A 21901-nucleotide genomic window follows, 5' to 3' on the forward strand; every position below is an offset into this window, starting at 1 on the left:
CCATCCTCGTCATCATCAACATCAATTAGAGCAAGAGTTGCAGCAGCCGAAGACGAACGGTAACTGACAGTAATCATTCGTTAGCTAGCAACGGTAGCCGCTCCACACAAACGCTGCCCACGACACGCGTTGCGCGCAGCGATGCGATACAGAGATACATATTTAGATATAGGACGAGCGGGAAAAAGTGAATGAGAATCGAGTTTTAGGGCCGTCCGTGATATACCGTTACTTGAGCGACGTGCTACTGTGTCATCCGATTCGTGTTTGTTTTATTTCTGCTGTTCCTGATAATTTTCTTCGTTTATAAAAATTCTATTTTAAGCGTTTGCGTATGTGTGTGTGTGCGTGTGTGTGTGTGTGTGTGTGTGTGTGTGTGTGTGTGTGTGTGTGTGTGTGTGTGTGTGTTGTGTGTGTGTGTGTTCGCGTGAAAGCGTCATTTCCCATTTGGCAGGGATAATTGTAGACTCAAGCATTATAATTATATGAAATAAACGCAACACAGATGCAAGCGAACAATGTCAACCGAAATGCACACGTTCACACACGTACGCCCACACAGTTATTACAGTTGCGTATGTGTACGTGCGCCTATAAATATGTACTCAAAAATAGAAAATCAGAGTACGGCATAGTTAGCATTTTGTTTTTGCTATAGCTGCCATTTCAAAAATGGGTCAATTACACAAAAGGCAAACGCACAAAAGTATGTGCATACAAACATACATACACATGCCTACATATGTATGTATATTATGTATGTATATGTATGCATTTATGTACATATGTAAAGCAACAATAATGAGGGCCACATTAACGAGCAAAAAATTGTATGTGGCAAAAAGCCATGAGACGCTTTCACAATACGCTATTAGGGAAAACATATTTAAGTACTCGTGCATACTTGCGAACATATTTTCGAACATATTCAAGGAATGTGACAGATATAGAAGTCAATATTTATGTCATTAGGTAAAAATTGAAACGTTGAAGTAGCTTGTGCGCGTTCTAGAGTTTTCAGCAGGCTACAGGAATGTATACAAGATATATATCTGAGGCTAGAGAGTGTTCACATGTTCCCATGTTTAAAACTATAGCTATATTGCCAAAACAATAATTGATCGTGGTGTATATATAATTAGAAATAGGCAGCTTAAGCTTGTGAATAACTTTTGCAACCGCATTTCTGATAAAAATTGTTCGCATGCCTTGCAAACAATTAGCCATAAGATAAATGGGATATTATTAAAGGACATATTGACCTTTGTATACATACTCACGTGGCTTACTGCAATGACACGTGTTTGCGTGTTTTTTTAGTATATATATAGCATAATAATAAAATATCTGTGTATATATATATACATAGTTATATGCATCATAAAATCAACGCTTGAAACAATGCTGCGCTAATTAATCAAAAGTAGAAATAAGCGTTTCACCTCCGAACGGAAGCCAATGCCATCCGGAAACAAACTGAAAATACCAGCAGAAACAATGCCAACCAGTTGAGAATTACAGTGAGATAGCAACAGCAACTGTTAACGCTGCCAATATGACTAGTTTTGGCCACCTGGGCGTAAGTTACAGCCTGCTGCTGTTAGTGCTGAGCGCCCAACTATCATTAGTACGGTAAGTCATGGAGTTAAGATTAACACATTGTCTGTAAGACGAATTCTAGAACCCCCTGGTTCTATTATCAGCAGACTCTGCTATCTACTCTAGGATTGTAAATACTTTGCTCCCCTTCAAAGCTTTAACAGGTTGAGAATTGTAAGCGTCAAGCAAAGAAAAAAGATAAGCAAATGGGACAATAACTGTGCTTGTGGCCCATAAATCAATAAGTTATATTTAATACTTAGTACAAAAACTTGTGAAGGTGCACAATTATTAAAAATATTTTTAATACAAGTATTTTTATATGCTTTTCTTCCACAGATGCAAGCGAAAAGAAATGCTCGCAGGCCGCTTAGAGAATGTGACCCAGACGATTTCAAAGATATTGCAAGGATATGATATACGGCTGCGGCCCAATTTTGGCGGCGAGCCATTACACGTGGGCATGGATTTGACTATAGCAAGTTTTGATGCGATCTCAGAAGTTAATATGGTGAGGCTCAATACTGCTACAAACTGCATTAATCATATAGTAAACGGCATTTATATTTATACAGGACTATACTATAACAATGTATTTGAATCAGTATTGGCGCGACGAGCGCCTGGCTTTCAACATCTACGGACCGTACTATGATTCCGATGCAGACGACGATGGGGTCAACGATGTGCTGACGCTCTCTGGTGACTTTGCCGAGAAGATCTGGGTACCAGACACTTTCTTTGCCAACGACAAGAACAGGTCAGTCGGTTGATCAGGTGGCTACAGCTCCTACATATAAACATACCTATCTATATATGTATACAATATATTAATATCTGTTATAGCTTCCTACATGATGTCACTGAGCGCAATAAGTTGGTGCGCCTCGGTGGCGACGGCGCCGTTACCTATGGCATGCGCTTTACCACGACACTCGCCTGCATGATGGATTTGCACTATTACCCACTAGACTCGCAGAACTGCACCGTTGAAATTGAGAGCTGTAAGTACAGTAGCTTAAAGATAGTTCATCAATTTATGCTTCTCTATTCCGGAGTGCTTTTCTTCTCTGTCTCAATCACCCTACGCAACACCATTACCATCCATCTCTCTGAGTTCGTTAAGCTTACATTTTACTTTCAGTTTAAACTTCATTTTTAATTTCATTTGCAGATAGAGAGCTCATGCCATTCTTGTCTAATCCACACACAATAAGTTGAAGTTCGAACTATTCTATTTGGTGTCTAGGCATTTCCCATCATATATTAAGTATATTATATATTCGATTTATTGCTAAATTAGATTATTGCTGGCTGAATTGTCTATGCATAGGACTCGCAAGCGGGAGGTCGCTGGTTCAAATCCAATAGCATTTGTCAATTGTCCAGTCAAATACATAGAGGCATGCTAGCAATTTGAGCTGCTTTGTATATTTTCGTGTAAATTGAGTACATAACACAAACAATTTCGGGTTTAATTTATTTCAACATTATTCATTTGAGCCAGGCATTGGCGGGTATCTTGCTCCATTTGAAAATATCTCTGTTCGATGTGAAGAACCGGGCAACGTCGGGTCATTTCTTTTCAGTTTTAAGTTTCCTGTACTCGTTTTATTTTCATTCATGTCACACATTGTTCACACAACCTCAAATTCAGATTAGCTAAATCTACCAAGCTATGGTCACATTATTCCACTAATTGCAATCTATTTTAATAAACTGTTGTTTTTTAGACGGGTACACGGTCAGCGATGTAGTCATGTACTGGAAGCCAACACCGGTACGCGGCGTGGAGGACGCCGAACTGCCACAGTTTACGATCATTGGCTATGAGACAAACGATAGAAAGGAGCGGCTGGCCACTGGAGTCTACCAGCGGCTGTCGCTCTCCTTTAAGTTACAGCGCAATATTGGATACTTTGTGTTCCAGACATACTTGCCCAGCATACTGATCGTGATGCTATCTTGGGTATCATTCTGGATTAACCACGAGGCGACGAGCGCACGAGTTGCTCTCGGAATCACAACGGTGCTGACCATGACCACGATCAGCACAGGGGTACGCAGCTCCTTGCCCCGCATCTCCTACGTGAAGGCCATTGACATCTACTTGGTGATGTGCTTCGTGTTCGTGTTTGCGGCTCTCCTGGAATACGCTGCAGTCAATTATACATACTGGGGCAAGCGGGCCAAGAAGAAGATTAAAAAGCTGAAGGATTGTGATCGACATAAAATAGGTAATACTAAATATCCTAGATTAGGTAAACGAGATTAATTCCCTGAAAAGCAGCTAAAGAGACATGTTATACGTTGAGTTCATACTGTTTTCTGTAAGTGTGAGCTATCAAATAAGTGTGACCAGCCAAATTTTAGGATAGACATCAGAAACTAAGAAAAAGTAACACCACCTTTTACACACGTCAGCTTATCCCTGTTGCTTAGAATGTTGTGATAAAATCCAAGGCTGCAAAACGGTTTTGAACCGAATTACTTTCACCTAAATTGAACCGGTTCCCAAAAGTCAATCGAACAGTAATCAAAACATAATTTTGATAAAGATTCTTATCGATTTCATGAAGTTACGGCAAGTTACTAATGATAAGAATGAAACCCGATCTGCGCGGGCAATAGGAGAAGTTTTGTAGGTTTTAAGTCCTTGTCTCTTGTCTTTTTGGGTAGGAAACTTGAATATTGTGTTATAGTATGAACAAAAGCTAGGTGATTTTAGATACATTGATTAAACTAATTCACAGAATCTCAAAGATGAGCTCATAGTCTGCTTTTTGGAATTATGGTTGCTGTTGCCTTAAGCCTTTGATAATGCTGACTTCTCACGATTTGTCGTATGTGTTAACAGGTAAATTGGAAAAGTCCGAAACGTGTTCAACCACAGAAGATATTATTGAGCTGCAGGACGTACGCATGAGTCCTATACCTTCGTTGCGCAAAGGTAACTACAATGTAACCCTCGGCTCCATTGGCACCGAGACCATGGACTTGGCCAAGTTTCCGCCAAGTTTTCGTATTACCCGCAACTATGGCACTGGTCGCAGTCAGCTCCGACATCGCGGCCAAAGGGGTAAGTGTGATAAATGGGCCTCAAATTTATTCCAATATTAATGCTCGCTCTCTCTCTCTCTCTCTCTCTCTCTCTATCTCTCCTTCTCTCGCTCTCTAACAGGAATCTCAACGCGTCCACGCGTTATGCATGCAATTAAAAAGAGCGCCTCGGCCATTAGGGCGACATTACCAAAGATCAAAGATGTTAACATTATTGACAAGTATTCGCGCTTGATATTCCCGATTAGCTTTTGTGCTTTCAATCTTGGCTACTGGATCTTCTACATATTAGAATAGGTAGTCGCGGCTGAAAGTCTTAGAAATACCTGCTCAAGTATCATTGCCCCTGGCCACCACCTGCTGCCCTCCCACTGATAAAACATATATGATATATATGATATATATATATATATATATATATATATATATATAAATATATATATAAATGCGTATATATAAATATATATATATATATATATATTGCCATTGACCAATTTATATAAATGAATGACAAGCCCGCAACATAAATACATATATACATATACATGCGATATATATACATGCATACATACATACATATGAGTATATTGTTAAGTATTGCTATTCATATTAGATAAATCACAGTAATTGTGCTCCCAGTAATTTGAAAATTTAGGTACACAATTAAATTAAGTACGAGTTTAGCCAAATTGTGCAAGGAATTGGTATGCATTTGGCAAAATATGGACTCGAGCTGGTCGGCATAACCAATTACATAATATTAAGCAAACAGCCAGCTCGATGTGTCGAGAAATAATTTCCTCTTGTTCTTTCAAGTGCTTTTCATTGTTGTTCATTATATTCACAATATCATTGAGATCATTTACTGTATATTTCTTAGAAATGTTATATAAATGGTTTACATATTTTACACAAACTGCATTTTTATTTCACTGTATTCGGGCAACAAACGGGTGCTTGGGTAGATGTCTTCAATAGATCATAGCTTGGATACTTAAGATCATATTGTGTTTAGACTACGAAGCTTATTTGCTGAATTAACTAATTAAACACAATTTTCTGCAGTCCAACAAATTTATTATCAAATAGCTGTTACTATACAAGCCAGCGCGTAAACCATTTGGGAACTATAATATTTTTTGAATTTAAAAAAGTCAAATTTTGTTCAATAGCAACTCTTTATTTATTAGGAAAAAAAAAACACAGATGTTTTTCAACTTGCATCTCAAGAAACAGTGTAGTCTTTAGCGTACATGGGGATTGTGGTTATGTGTGCTTAACGTGGAAGCAGCCTCTCGACTGGGCTCAAGCCTTTATCATGGACCAGGAAAACTCTTTCTTATACATGCCATAGGCCAGCCAGTAGAGCAAATTGAACAAGGCAAAGGTCATGGGAAAGGCAATACGAGCAACTTGATCGATCAATGATATGCTGTTCACATAGCTGGCGCCGCGTCCCTGGCCGCTCTTCTCGGCGGCGGCATCGCGTTCGCGCTGCTTGCGAAACTTGAGATCTCCCTTGAGACAGAGCCACATCTGACGCATGCGGGAAACGGCGGGCGGCTCAGTTTGTGTGGTGCGCTCCATGGTCGAGGCATGCGACGAGAGTTTGGGAAATATGTGGGCGGGCGCCTGCTGCTGATTCTACGCAAAATTCAAAATAAAAAGGTCACTTTATAAAATCATTGGCTATGGCACTTACATTATAAATGGGGCAGCTAAACGTGCTACGTTTGGGGTAGCTCCCCACATTCAGCTCGGCCGGCAACGGCAGCTCACAATGAAGTGCATCGTGGTCGGCGAAGACAAAGACATCGCTATCCGAGTTGGCTGGCTCGCTGTCATCGCTGGCCTCGGCGGCATCGGCAATTTCGCCCGAGGAGAAGCCCAAGGCACCAACATCCTCCCACTCATCCTCCAGACGCGGAAACTCGCCGCTACCCAGTTTGGTGAAGTAGTGTACGCCGGCAAATTCCAAGAGCGTGGCAATGCAATATAGAAAACTCATGAGCAGAAACCAGTCCAGAGCCGTTGCATACTTGACCTTGGGCAGATCGGTGCGTGAGTCCAGGCTTATGGTCGACAGCGTTAGCACAGCCGTCACACAGAGGCCAACACGATCGCTGGTGGCCTCGCGATGTATCCAGAAGGAGACCCAGGAAAGCACCACAATCAATATGCAGGGCACATAGACCTGTGGCAAGGCGCATCCTGAAGCAGTTAGAGTCAACAGAATCATTTTATTGGTGCTCACCTGTATCAGAAAATAGCCCGTGTGGCGCTTCAGATTGAATGCCACATGCAACACACTAAAGTCGCCTTCGCGACGGGTGGATGTGAAATTGCGGTGCATCATGCTGATCAAATCGAACTGGTTAAGGGTCATGCCCGGCACAAAGGAGACAGCATCATCATGATTTTGCCACTCGTATACCAGCTGCTGATTCGTGTAGCCATCTGCAAAGGATTCCCAGGATTCACTGGCTGCAAACTAAGTAAGGAACTGAGCTCTATTGAATACCCACAGCTGCCTATGATGAGTGGACAGGACTGTCGATCCATGGGAAAGCTCTTCAGCTCCATCGGACAAGTGGCTTTAATGGTTAACCTGTTAAGTGGAGTGGAAATAAGCAACTATTCAACTTGGCTTAATAGCTGTCTTCGGTTTACCGCATTGAGTAGAGTATGCCGCCATCCTGGTCCAGTCGCAGCAGCTTATTGGGCACGGTAATTGTGTGTATGTGCGAGTGTTTGCCATTGTAGAAGTATGTGTCGGGCCGCCAGATCTTGTCCAGCATTTTGATGCTCAGCGATAAGCTCTTAATGGGCCCCTGGAAGCTCAGCCGCTTGTCGCGCCAATACTGACGAAAATAGCAATCCATGGAGTAGTCCATGTCCAGCTCCGACACGGGTCCCATGCTGCGTATGAGTATATTGGTGCGCACCACAGTTGGCAGGCCCTGGCCGTGTGTAGGCAGTTGGGATTGCTCGTAACGTTTTAGTAGATTCTCCAAAATGCTTGATATATTCCGGCTAAGCATATCCGCTGAGGCTGTGCGCGGCCGCGCTGAACGCCCCGGCCCGCTAGCCTTAGGAGCAGCCGTATCATTCACATACCGCCGACTGAGGCGACTTTTGGCCGTGCTGCTTGCCGGCACGGTTGAGAGTGCGCGAAAGGACTCGTATATGCGACTGGCCTTGAACTCGCTGGTTATTAACGGCATTTTTGTTGACCGTGCCGTTCCAGACACTGACACCTTCTCACCAGGTGAGTCAACTGTGGAAATGCATTGAGCACGATCGAGTAGGCATACGTATATTACGACGCTGTGGAAGAGTTTCCTTTAGATCAGTAAATAAGTAAATAAATAAATGCCAAACTAATAGCTTGAATTTATTTTTAGTTTTGCAATTGGGGCTTTTGCTTGAGATTGTGGATAATAACAGTTTGAAATTCTCTTAAATTTTACTGGCAGCTAACTTTTATCTTTTTAAAGTTTGGGCATGTCTGTTAAGATCTACAGGTCTTTTCTGGCAGTTCTTATAACAGTTCTTTATATTGATATTAATTTTTAAAGCTACGATCTTGAAGTTCTGGTAGATATATCCTTCGCAGCCTCCTTATTTAGAATACATTTACTTAACCTTTTCTAGGTCTACATAAAGTTCAACTTTTATCATGATTGAACTATAATATAATAATATATAATAATATAATATATATTATAATAATTCAAAGTCACTGGCTAACTTCAGCTATCTAAATGACTAAATGACAGCCATTATCCATCGAGAACTTGCTTATTGAATATATTTATTTGGGATTTTAGTTTCGCATCTCAATAAAAGAGTCTTGCCCAAGCACACATATTACCTATAGAGTGCAACTAAACACTTGGCAGCAAAATGAAGTGCTCCAAACGGTCTAACAGCTCAATGACAGCGCAATTCACGTTTTATAATTTTCATGGGTTTTCTTTTTGCATTGTTCAACACTTGAAGTGGCTTTAACAATTAAACACTTGAGCTGGAAATTGTTAAGCTAAAGCGTGCAAAAAACAGTCGTTGCATCGCAAGATACCCCTTAAAGCAGCCAATCATAGAAATAAAGCTGAAGTTCAGGCAGACATAATATTTATCAAGCAGCCTGCTGTGCAACCAGTTAATTAATAATAAATAAGTTAGGCGGCTCTTTTATAAATAATGGACATTAAATCGACATTTCCATTGAATTTCATCAAAAAGATTTAACTAATGCCCTTTCGGCTTTTTGTTATGCTATGTTAATATACCCCATTCGTGGCTAAGTTACGAGGTATAGAAAGTGTGACATTTTTGAACAATGGGAACAACGTCGGCGTGGGCGTCAGTGGCAACATGAAAACATCACGAAAAGTACAACAACAACAAGAAATGCCGTTTACAGGATAACAAAAGAATGCCAGGATAATTTGTACAGTAGACCCATGATTATGCACATGTGTTGTGCACTTGTGTGCATTTCACATTTACGCATATTTGTTTGAACGATTTCAAAAATATACGAAATTCTAGCACAATCTACAAAAAACAAGGAACATTATTGATTGCGATTGCAATTTGTTGACTTATAACAGAGTTATGCTTAATATTCTGTAAGACAACAGAACAGCTTGAACTTAACCTAAATTTGTAACTAACTTATTCAATACATAGATTCACAATAGCCTGAACATAACCTAGAAATATTTGTTTAACAACAGTTGAACTTAGTTGTTGGCTACTCTGAAATGTCCGCTAATCTGTGATCTTTATTTCGAAAGGTTGCCAGAACTAGAGATTCACAAAGCATCAGAAGAGTAGAAACAACAATTGATTAAATATTTCTGGCCCCACTGTGCAACGTGTGCTGTTTACTGGCCGCGGGTGCTTTTGCAGCTTTTGAATCGCTTAATAAAAAAAAAAAAAGAAAACCATGTTATTCAGTTCACGACCTTGCGACCGCTTCCAATGATGTGCTTGGGTAATCTTGGCGTTTGGGCGCGTGAATGTCTGCAAATGTCGATGTTACGTCAACAAGCCTCCGGGCTTGTTGGGCCGGACTTGGAAATGTGGCCGTATGTGTAGACACTTAATTACTTCCTTTTGAAATGCATAGAACTATATTTCAAAAAAATGAAAATGCCATCTTTCTAATATAGTGCATATAGCCAGTTGGGTTAGTGCAGCTCTCACTTACTTAGCATTTTTCCACTTCTCAATCTCCCCCCCACTCACTATGCTAAAAAATTGCTTGATTCGCAAAATAATAGCTGCATGCAGCACGTTGTGATGTGTGTGTTTGTGACTATGTACACACTTGTCCATGCGCTTAAACACACACACGCACACACACACACATAGATCTAAAATATGCCATAATGCACAAAGGCTGTTTAGAAAGTCAGTTTGATTTGAAAATTCGGTTTTGGCTCCAAGTTCTTTGTTGTAGTTTGGAAGTTTTCGCATTAATTGAATTTGAATAAACTAAAGCTTGGCACACAATTCAAGATTGTTGGTTCCAATGTCGCATGTGGGCGCAAGGGGGCGGGGCAATCAACTTAAGCACATTGACATAGCTGAGAACGCATTTGAGCTGATTCCCTCGGCCCGACCACTTGACCGCATCTGACAGTTTTGCAGCTATTGGCAGTGCTCGAGGCACCAAGTGGCCATGTGCAAGGGATATATTGAACGATTGAACGGTTGACTGACAGGCAAAATGCGGTGAATATGACATTAGGTCAATTACTTACCTGGCTAAAAGCCGCAATATAATCATTTTAATTCGAGTTAATTTTCAAAAAAAATAAAAAATAAAGGAATATGAAACACACGCGATTCGCAGCACCCGAAATATAAGTTACGAGCTGAAGTAATCCATCACAATTAGCGTACTTAATGGTAATTGAGTATGATGCGCTGGCCAAAACTTGCGCTCGTTGTTGCCAGCTTGCCGTCTAAATCCCGACAAGGTGGCTGAGACAAGCCTAAGTCGCTGCTGGCTTTGACTCTGGCGTTGGCCATTGAGTCTGGCATGCGCAAAGCATCCATCAAACCAGCAGTGTGGTTGCAACATGCAACGCGAAATGTGTCCATTACCCTTGCCTGTGACTGTTCAATCCATCACTGTACGGCCCCGGCACAGATCTCGCACACACACACACACGTGTACGTTTATGGCCATAGGCATTTTTACCTTAATACTTATGACAGGCCCACACGAACACATACATACGTTCCGCCCAAGACATTTCGGTCATTGTCTGCGTGATGCTTGCTGCACATTAATTATTTCTGAAAACCCTTTTTTTTTTAAATTTCCCTTTAGGCGTGCGCTTGCCTAAGTCAATAAGTAATATTACATTTTATTTTTGCATACATTATTTTTATTTAAATATTCATTAACAGCCCCGCCATTGACATGAACAAATGTCGTTTGAATAATTAGTAAACGCATGCATCAAACTATTTGGTTTTTAGCAGAAGCTTGTCTGAAAAAAACTTGTCAAAAACTACTATTCAAAGAAATATCTTGCTTTATTTATGTTATTAATCTATTAGCTACGATTTCTGGTATACTTAATAATATTCTTGTTAGCAGTACTAAACCACATAATTCAAATTTAAAAATAACTGCCAACTTGACTTGCTTTAGCGCTGCCATTTCTAACACTATCGATAGGCGTTCTCTTAAGGTATCGATAATCAGCATTGATTACGCAAGCAACGGGTTTTGCTGTTATAGAAAATGGCGATCATAATTTCACAGTGTGGAGTGCAATATCCTGTCAATCTGCCGTACAGAGTCTTTTTATACCCTCAACCCAATGAAAAGGGTATATTGGTATTTGCGCAAATGAATGTAACAAACATAAGAAGGCATCCCCGACCTCATAAGGTATATATATTCAGTATCAACAGCCGAGTCGATCTAGCCATGGCCGTCTGTCTGTCTGTTTGCCCGCCTGCTTAAACATATCGACATCGGAAACCAATAGAACTAGAGATACGAAATTTTTAGCATATCATTGATAATGATAATCAAAGTAAAACTTAATCGATATCGAAATCATTTATTTTCAGCAATACTCAGAGCTTATAAGAGCTGGAGACACCAAATTTGATATGTCGACTCCCGTCAAGAATTAAAAACTTATTCTATTGAGGAGTATTGGCTTGAGGTTTGAATACCCTTTTTATGTCCTGCCGCTTGCATAAAGATCGGACAATAGACACCGAAGGAAGCTTTTGGTATAGTGTATGTTGAAGAATAGAAGAAGCAGAGCCTTGGCGTAAGCTGCGTGCGTGTGTGTGTTTTTGTGTATGTTTATGTAGAAGGAAGCTAAGCTGTTTGATGCGGCAGCCTAGCGCTGTGTTCAGGGCATCTCCAAGTCGAACACTCTTAACTAAAGCACCATACACATTTTCTTTGCTGATTCGATGAAAGTAACCACAATATATTGTACTCACAATACTTTTGACTTAATCTTTTGAGCAATTTCCTGGCAAATATAGTGATCCTAGCTTAGGTGTGCCTAAACAATTTTTGATTTGATCTTTCGCCTACCCACAAAGCTAATATACCTCTGATCACCTTCTGAATAATAACAACTTAAATACATCAATGAATTCACCTTTTTGATGAGTCTTTAGCCATTAGAACCCCCACATCAATGGATGAAATCATCTCAAAGGAGCTCACTTCTAAAATAATTGCGCTATGCGGTACATAGATTCTGAGTTTAACATTAAGGACACGAAAATGGACTTGAATGCTGAGTAATAAGCTGTCTAATGACTCCTTCGCATGAAAATCGATGTTCCTTGAGCTCTTTCAGATCGTTGATTAAAATTAAGCTGTTGCCATTGGCATCAATAACAATTCGATTCTTCCACCCGTTTTGAATTCCATAGATCATTTTTAGTGTTAGGCATATAAATAGTTTGTCAGTTTATTCAATAAAAATGTTCATGCGATCTACCGAAGGGTTCATCATTTCATCAACCGCATTGATCAGTTACTTATGAGATATGGCAGGGAGGCGTCAGTAGATGCGTCCCCTCAAAGGATTTAAATATAAATACACTATTTTCACAAAATGAGCGATCGTTAAATTGTATAAAAGAAACATAGGTATATGTATGTATATATATTTTTTTGTGTATACCAGAGAGAAGTACTAAGCTAAGCAACTTAAAGTCAAAGACATATCCTCAGACAGACTTTATTGTTTTGCAGCTCCACGTAAGAAGCATTAAATATCTCACGTTCTCTATTACTCTCTCTCTCTCTCGTTATCTCTCTGATATCTCTAGAATTCGTGACAGATTTGCGGCCGTGTTCAGGATCCTAAGAGAGCAAATGTTTTTGATCAGCAGCAGCTAGCTGCTTTTATAAGCTTTTTATTAACAGATTTCTAAACTCTGGCACCTGGCACCTGGCTGCCACTTCAATTGGAACCAGAATTCTCCAATTCACCCACTAAAATATACATGTAGCTCCAAAGCGAGCAGTGAGAACAATTGAAATCTATTTGAGAAAATTGTAGCAAACAATGCGTTCTATTTGTTATCTCATGCTTATCACATCATAGTCAATATGCTCAACCAAATTTTAGACGAATTACATTTTTCTTTTCTTTTTTTTGCGGTGCTGTTGCCCAAGCTCGTACTTATAGATTTTGCTCAGCCAGTCAACTGCATTTGTATTATCTCACTTAGGGTTATCTTAGCGATAGTATCTGAAAGTAAAACAAAATATGGCATTAGCATGGCCAGATTGAAGAAATCGATATGATTGCATTTATCTATAGCCCTGTGTCTGAGGTGGTTTCTTTCGCTGAACTCTGAACTCTGAGAACTCAAGCCCAAAAGAAGCTCGTTGATAATCGCGGCATAATTTACTGTCTGGCACGGTAAATTGAGTCCGCATTATGTTCAGCTAATATGTGTAATATATGTACATCTGTCCTGCTTTGTGCCGATGTCCGGATGCTGGAGTTCCGCGTTATACTTCTTGATTCGTCTGAGCTCTGAACTTGGTTTTACGAGCATTATCTTTGTGTACGCAAAACCAGAATAAGAAATTTTTCTCAGATTCTACCAATTGATCAGATATATATGTACATATACGTTTATATATATATACAAATGTATATAATTTTGCCAGCAAAATTTTATTGAAATATTTTAAAATTTGTTGTTTTTGTTTTGTTGTTTTGGTTTTTTTTTGGTTACGTCGCACCAGACAGTGAAATTATAGTAAATGCATAAAAATGTTCATAGGTATACATATAAAAAAGTATTGTATTTTTTAATGCCTGTATATACACACACACACCCACACACACACAAATATATATGCACGTTCAGCTACATATGAAAATAGATGCATATATGTTGATGAACTGTCTCTTACGTAGTACAGCTCACTTATCTTTACATATCGATGTTGTGTATCTGTGTGTGTGAGTGCGTGAGTGTGTGTACTTGTAGGTATTTTGATGTACTCCCTTGTGAAAAGATTTCTTCTAAGTGAGTAGATCCCATGGATTTAGAAGCCTCTTTTCCAACTCTTTGGCAGTTGCATGTAAATTACATACTTATGTGTATAAAATGGTAAAAAATGAGTCAAAACTTATTCAACTAAAATGATATAAGGCAGAAGGGAGTTGAATGTAGAGAGAAGTGAAAACAAACAACATACAATACAGGATGTTAGATAAGTTAGTTGGTGAAAGAAAATTATAATGAATAAAGAAAAAAGTGTACATAACGAAAGAACTGCCTTATATTAGAATGTATGTATGTTTGTACATATGCATGTGTTGTATAGCATTTGGTTTTTTTTTATCTTTCTTCATATATTTGTGTATATGTGTATTGATACATACATATGTATGCAAGCATGTATGTCTATAGCAAAATATTGTAATTTGCTAGATTGCTAGTGAAAACATAAAAACATATACATATATTAAATTTTGATCTGTTTTTTTTTTGCTTTCATATTTTATTTTGTAATAAATTTTAATTGGTTTTTGAATGTTGTCGTGGTTGTTGTTGCTTATTTTGGTTTTGTTTTTTATTTCATTATGGTTGTATTACGCTTAGTTGTTATTTTATATGATTACTTAAATTATTTTAGACCACATTATGGACCATACTATCCAATTGGCATCTTACAGCTAAGTTATTATTATGTTATTCTCCTCAGCCTCATACATATGCACGTATGTATGTATCTATATACATATTTCAAGAATGTCTTCATAGTGTGAAGCTCCATACAATTCAGTTGTATTTGTTTTTTTTTTATATATTTTTGTTGCTGTTTTCTTTATCTGTTTTTTTTTTTTTTTAATATTTGTTTATTATTTAAGTTTATTAACAGTTAACAGTTCTTTAGAAATGGTTTCAAAAAGTTTATTATAATGAACATTTTTCTTTCTCTCCAATATTGTTGCTTTTCTAATATTCCTTGACAAACATACGGTGTGAGTGTGAAATGTGTGTAAATGTGCTCACGAGTACACGTGCTCACTTGTGTGTGTGTGTGTGTGTGAGTGTCTGTGTGTGTCTGTGTGTGTGTTTGTGTGTAGATTCATACCAAACTTCTGATGGGCCTGCTAGCGCTTATTCCTTTCCATCATTTAATAATACATACCAATATATGAACATGTTCTTATGCACATACTACATGCGTATGGTCGTAATTGCCAGTGTGTACATATATAAATACATATTTAAATATGAATCGCAACAATTGATGGATTAGAAATGCTCAATTCCATTTGAACAATATACTTATATAATAAATATTTACATAAGTATATTGATTTTGTACTGTTTTTAAAAAATTGTATAATTGTATTTGATCTTGCTATAGAATATTTCTGTATTAGATTCCTATTATAATTTGCTAATGTGTAAGTCGACTGTACGAATTGATTATTCTCACTTTATTTTTGTTTCGACCATCGTTCCAATAGTTTAATAGATTAAGGAAATTCTGATCTTGCGCTATTTCCGACAAAAAAAAATTATAGTTACTCGCTGATTTTTATCGGCGATCATTGGAATCAAAATCTAATATATATATTCATATATAAGCAACAGATTTAAATTCGTTTTCACTTTTAATTTTTTTTTGTTTCTTTTTGAGCGGCAAGCATTAGGATTCCGGATCAGAAGTTCGGTCAGCCAGCAGTTCAGATAAAAACTGAGGACCATCAGCAGCATTTTGGGTTAAGCACATATTGTTTATATATGCGATATGTGAGATTTGAATGTTTATTATTTTTCGTTTCATTTCATATTTCATATTTTTTGTTATTTATTTTTTGTTTTTGTTTTTGTTCTTACTTCGTTTTGGACTAAGTATGTAATACGTACATAAGTATATTGCGAATGGGTTGTTGTGAAGGTGTTAAAACGGTTATTTTTGTGTATTCTCATCTATATGTTGCGCGTTTGTTTCTGTGCCTGTGTGTGTCTGTTGTGAGTGCGCATGTTTGTGTGAGTGTTGAGCATCCATTGACATATAAATTCATGTTAAATTCTTGTATTTAATTCAAAATATTATTGTTGTTCTTTGTTAATGTTGTTGCTGTTGTTCGTTAACATTTTGGCAAACTGCGTATTTAAGTTTGATCTCTAGATAACAACTTATTGTTTTTTGCTTGTTGCTTTTCAATTATCATTATTATTTTGCTTATATTTTGTATTTATTCAGATCTCCTGTGTAACGTTTCTTATTTGTAAGTGTCTAATTCATTTATTTAAATATTTAGCCTATTTACTTATGCAATCAGGGGACACACACAAACATACATACTACTTATGTTCATCAATCATCTGCTTGTGTATGTATTTTAAGAGTGTCTGTGTGCATGTGTGTGTGTGTGTGTGTGTGTGTGTGTGTGTGCGTGCGTGTGTGTGTCTGTATCAATAACAATACTTTTAATCAATGTATCTTAGATAATATCATATTTAGCAGTTGATAACGACTGCACTTGTCACAATAAAACCCAATCAATATCATTAAGAAGTTTACGTACTTAATCAATTACTTATTCAGTAATACTATATGTTAGTATGCATATGGAGACACATCATACGCATGCATGTGCCCCTTGAGCACGTACACATATGCACGCATGCAATTATACACACTTCGAATCAATTTGAGTCACATGCTGTCTTAGGGATAGTCACTTACAAGATAATTACAAATTTCATATTTTTTGCTTTTCTTTTTCTTTTAAGTTTGTATTTTGATGAATTACTAGATTCCCGAAGGTATTGTTAAACTTCATTTACATTGTACACACTTAAATATGTATCCAAATATGCAAGTGTAATTAGCTGCATATAATTATGTTTAGTATACCAGCATGTGTGTGCTTGTGTGCGTTGGCGTGTGCGTGTGTCTAGTGTGTATGTATTCGTATAGTTAAGAGTACTTAGTATAGTTATGAATGCTTGTAAATTGTCTTCTTACTTTTCACACTATTTAATATGCACATGCTTATATGCATACGTCATGTAGATGATTCTTCTAGGTTTGTGAATTCCCCAATCAAAATTGTTGCCTATATACTATATGATTTTTATGAGTTCACCGTAATTTTTCTGGGTATTTCAGTAAATTTTCTCAATGCTTTGGCTATGCCAAGCGCTCCCCACAATTGCCGTGCATACATGACAGACAACTGTACATACATATCTGTACATACATACAAATACATATATAATATATGCACATATATTATTGGGTAATCCTGACATGCATTCAATTTTATTTACTAACGAGAACAAAGTCGTGCACATTACGAACAAACAAACAAATATTTTGGATTTGTATGCCTCATGTTGTCGGTAACTCTATATGGAGAACACAATTTCGAGCTCTTCGCGTTCGGAAGTATATTCAAAAATGCTACGAAAATTGTCTGAAGCCATTCTACATCCACCTATTGTAAGGATGTTCCCCCCTTTGTAACACGTGGGCGATCTGGCTGGCATCAGTGGAGGAAAGATTTGATGCGGATCGTTGTCATCCAAGAAAGCTCAGCCAAAGTCAGAGTGGACGATGGCTATGAGAAGACCATCGAAGGCACTTTCCTTATCACCTTTGAGAAAGTCGCTAATATCAATGGCACCCAATTTACAAAATCCATATAATAACTGGAAAATAAAGGCGCCAGGCTCAGTCACCACATCCCTGCCAAAAATCATTCATTTGAATGAAGGTTTATAGTACGTCCGAAAATTTGTAAAGATGAACACTTTTGTCTTAATTTAAAAAGAACGCGACTTGGCCGTTTGGCTTTGTAATTGGGATAATGAAAGATGGAAATGTATGTATAGAGCCCAACGTGGGTCATGAATTAATAAATAGTTGTTATAATCCTAAATCCCCACCAATATATCTTTGATTAGAACGTTTTTATTGGATTCGGTTTGGGGGAATAAGTCCCAAATACTGGCGACTTATATGTTGCGACTTTAATCTACTTATAATTGACACTAAGAAACAATTCTGCGGGTGTGGAAGGGACGTTTTGACTCAAAACATGCCAAGTGCATATTTTTGGTTGGCTCATACAAATATATAAAACATACATATGTATGTGTACATAATACATATGTAATATATTCGAAATTGTGCATACTTATATGCATAGACATTCTTATTTATATTTATATTTGCTCAATATGCCTGTTAAAGTATATGCATTTCAGTTATATTTTTATTGGATTCTTGAATATGCTCAATTTGATCTACAACTAGCTATGTATGTATTTACATATGCTAACATACTTTGTTTTTATGGCTTATATTCTCGAGTTCTGACAACATCCATCCAATTAATGTACTAACTAATGAAACTTTGTTCCATCTGTGACCAATCTTTGAGCAAGCACTTGGCCTGGGTTATCTACGAGTTTGCATATACTTATACATATGTTTGAATGAATGTACTTATCTTAATGCTTATGTATATGTGAATTTATGTGTTCATTTTTAATTCGCTCTTTAACTAATTATACTACTAGTCGTCAATGGGCTAGCTAGTGTACATACCAAGTGTTAGTCCGTGCAGATGATTTTAGAAATTATGAAATTTTGATTAACATTCAACATATGACCAAAAAAAAAAGAAAGCTGAATAGCACCGCATGCTTGCAGCACATACGTGAAATCTGTTCGAAAGCTTAGTTTCATTTCATTCTAACGTATGACTAACTGGCGTTTTAAGTGTATCAGTAAATATATATTTCTGCTTTTTCAGCTCAGAGTTCTTGAAAGGGTAGAGAAATTGATTTCGAAAGTTTGGTAATCCACAACATAACCTTAAAACGCCTTTCAATCTGTTTTTTCATCTTCTTCATTTTCTTCAATTTCACACAATCATGTTATGAATACCTGCGATTATCTAGCATGAACCGTTACGATTAAGTCACGCATAATATGTCTATAATTGTTATTGTTACAGATTGTTACTTATGCTTTATCATATTTTATTAACTGTTTGCCTTATCATAATAAAACGCATTATTCCTATTATAATGGTTATCCATTAAGTTATTCAATGTGAATTGATGGCACCCGGCCTCAAAATCTATCAGTCGTTATAAAATTTGCCCATATCAAGGGTAACTTTAGCTGCACATGACACAGGTGCACAAACAGTATCATTTAATCTGGATGTATGGTATTAATGCATATACATATGTATATCTGCATCAGCATCATAGTCTCTAGCGGCAGATCCAGAGACTAATACGTATGTAAATACGACATGCCTATGTACAATGGTTGGCAATGTGCATTACATAGATCAAACTACGGCAAAAAAAAAAAAAAAATATTTCCCAATCTGGAAATAAATTCTCTCTTTTCGCACACATTGCACAGATTTGTCTCTCAAAATTTCATAATACACGTTCACCTCTTGGCTTCTGCATATATCGCAGCTAGAAAGCTATCGATAGTTTTAAATAGGTCTATTATTGAATTCAATCTGTTTTTGCTTTTTTTTCTTTTTGCTTTTTGTTTTGGGTATGTAAGTGCTTTCAAAAGACATTTACTATATATTATTTCCCAGCTCTGGTTTTCATACATATATAAAACAAACATATGTATGTTTATATATATGTATGCGTGTGTAGGTATTTACAATTATTACATTCATTAGAATTATGTTGAATTTATCAGGCGTCGCCGGCACGTCTGAGGTACTTATGTATGTACATACTAGTATGTAATTAAGTATAAAAATTGTTAAATTCTAATTCACATGTAAGTGCATATTCGCATGTCTGTCTGTCTGCATGTATGTATGTATATATGTATGTATGTATGTATGCATGCATGAAGTTCATCATATGATGGCATATGTATGTCTTGTATGTATGTACATGTATGTGTGTATGTGAGAGTGCAATGACCTACATATAATCAATTAATTGGTTGTTTGGTTTAGCTCGCATGGCGTTAACTTTTTTTTTAAACTTTACATTTATCCCATACTATGTATAACTAGGTGTGTATGTACGTAATTATATACGAGTATGTATGCTATTTGTTATGTTTTCACTTCATTTGTTTTTAATTCATTATTTATTTTTAAACCATGTATGCATATGCTAGAGTACTGCGAGTACCAAAAGTCTGACTGAATCGTATGATTTGAACGCTTGCCTGTCTCTGCCAGCCGTTGGGTTTGGCCAGAAAACGGAAGAGCTTTGCGAGTTTACTTTGGTGATGCTGTGGATGCAGCTGAAGCTAAAGATGTTTGAACTGTCAATGCTTATATTCCGGGTAGCAGCCATTCTCGGTTATTTGACCGGATTGACTGTTGTTGCTGCTGCTGGTATCGACCGATTGCTGATGCTGCTGATGCTGCTGCTGCTGCTGCTGATGATGATGCTGATATTGCTGATGCTGATGCAATTGCAGCTGATGGAGCTGTAATTGCTGTTGGCTTATGGCCGCCGTGTCTGCCGATTGTGATTGCAACGTGCGGCGCGTAAGTGGCTGGATAACACTTCCACTGCTTTCCGTCTCCGTTGAGGGTGGCGAGGGGTAATAGTCCCTCTGACTTACATTTATACCATTTGGGACGACTGCCATACCCATTATAGAGTTGTTGCTGGCTGCCGCCGCCGCCGCCGCAGCTACTGCCGCTGCGGAGGATTGATGATCGCCGTGGTGCTGGTGCGGATGCTGATGGTGTATAACGTTGTTCGTTGTAGCTACCGACATGGGCGCGACGCCGCTGGATGGTTGGGAATCCGACATTGTGCCGGATTGCGGCTGGTCCAATACCACGACGGATACCACATCCTCACTCGCCCACCGGGCTAACTGTTGTTGAGCTTGAATAAAGTCATCACTAGAAAATAATAATCGTAACAGGAACAACGGTACATGGTAAGAACACTAGGGGGGCTCATCAGGACTCAGGACCATAGGCTGGGACTGGTGCAAGCACATTGGCCTTTTATGCACAAAGGGCGGCAGATCAAAGCACAGTCGAAACTGAATGGAATTTGGCAACCATTTTCCTAGCTTATGTTTACTTGAAAAATCCTCACGAACCAGACAGAAAACTGGAAAATAGTGCTCATAAATGCAATTATTTGGACTCTGAGATCAAAGACGCTAACAGATTATTATGTACATGCATACATGACACAGAATAGAGATGGCGGGATTCGTTTATAAGCAACAACAAAAAAATTTCAATAGCATAAATTTTTTACTCCGAAAAATAAGGTATAGGTTTTATTATAATTTCTGCGACGCACCTTGAAGTATGCTAAAGGATAGAATTTGTTTAGACATTTTAAGTAAATGAACTGTATGTATCTTAAAGTAAAATATGGGACATACTATTTAACAATAGAGTTATATCGAATCGGAATAGTTTTCCATTGAACTACTCACTAAACGGACTGAACAAGAATCTGACTCAAAGGCAAATTAGGCAGATAATCAAAGGATCCGGCTAAAATAACAGAAAAGAAAAATATGGCAACGCTGCGGAAAAGAATCTAGGACAATAAATAACTGTAAGACCAAGCGAACAGCACGATGAACGGCTTACGCGCTCATCTCTAAAACTGGATCTCATGTAGCCACAGGCTGCAAAATAAGCTGTAACCAATCGAGAGAGCAATCAAAGGATTGTCGATATTATTAAAATGGGGG

General features: G+C 37.9%; 3 protein-coding genes across 10 annotated transcripts in view; 1 reads left to right on the forward strand and 2 right to left on the reverse strand.

Annotated features, from left to right (window-relative positions):
- The first annotated feature begins 77 nt into the window (after window positions 1-77).
- On the forward strand, window positions 78-5070 carry Lcch3 (Ligand-gated chloride channel homolog 3). Its single transcript, XM_064699948.1, has 8 exons — window positions 78-265; window positions 1370-1632; window positions 1939-2110; window positions 2175-2359; window positions 2446-2603; window positions 3333-3836; window positions 4457-4678; window positions 4781-5070. Exons 2-8 carry the CDS (start codon window positions 1556-1558, stop codon window positions 4954-4956), a joined length of 1494 nt encoding a protein of 497 aa, XP_064556018.1. The 5' UTR covers window positions 78-265; window positions 1370-1555; the 3' UTR covers window positions 4957-5070.
- A 796-nt stretch (window positions 5071-5866) lies between these two features.
- On the reverse strand, window positions 5867-10482 carry LOC135440247 (gamma-aminobutyric acid receptor subunit alpha-6). Its single transcript, XM_064699317.1, has 6 exons — window positions 10434-10482; window positions 7330-7986; window positions 7185-7267; window positions 6914-7116; window positions 6362-6853; window positions 5867-6303 (listed from the first exon to the last, which is right to left on the reverse strand). The coding sequence occupies exons 1-6, from the start codon at window positions 10457-10459 to the stop codon at window positions 5965-5967; spliced, it is 1800 nt and encodes a 599-aa protein (XP_064555387.1). The 5' UTR covers window positions 10460-10482; the 3' UTR covers window positions 5867-5964.
- A 1370-nt stretch (window positions 10483-11852) lies between these two features.
- The window catches only part of mmd (mind-meld), a 48677-nt gene continuing 38628 nt past the window's right edge, over window positions 11853-21901 (reverse strand). For 5 of the 8 annotated variants that reach the window (XM_064699255.1, XM_064699248.1, XM_064699269.1 and 2 more), the window contains exon 24: window positions 13848-21083. In XM_064699255.1, the coding sequence (XP_064555325.1) occupies window positions 20492-21083 (592 nt within the window). In that variant the 3' untranslated portion in view covers window positions 13848-20491. Of the gene's footprint in view, window positions 13422-13847; window positions 21084-21901 lie in introns of those variants that run through there. The other 3 variants (XM_064699281.1, XM_064699304.1, XM_064699290.1) reach the window with 2 other exon arrangements.

This window comes from Drosophila montana, unplaced genomic scaffold, assembly GCF_035044405.1.
Source record: "Drosophila montana isolate Dmon_TW-CO22-7 unplaced genomic scaffold, ASM3504440v1 contig_1624_1, whole genome shotgun sequence".
Classification (NCBI taxonomy): domain Eukaryota; kingdom Metazoa; phylum Arthropoda; class Insecta; order Diptera; family Drosophilidae; genus Drosophila; species Drosophila montana.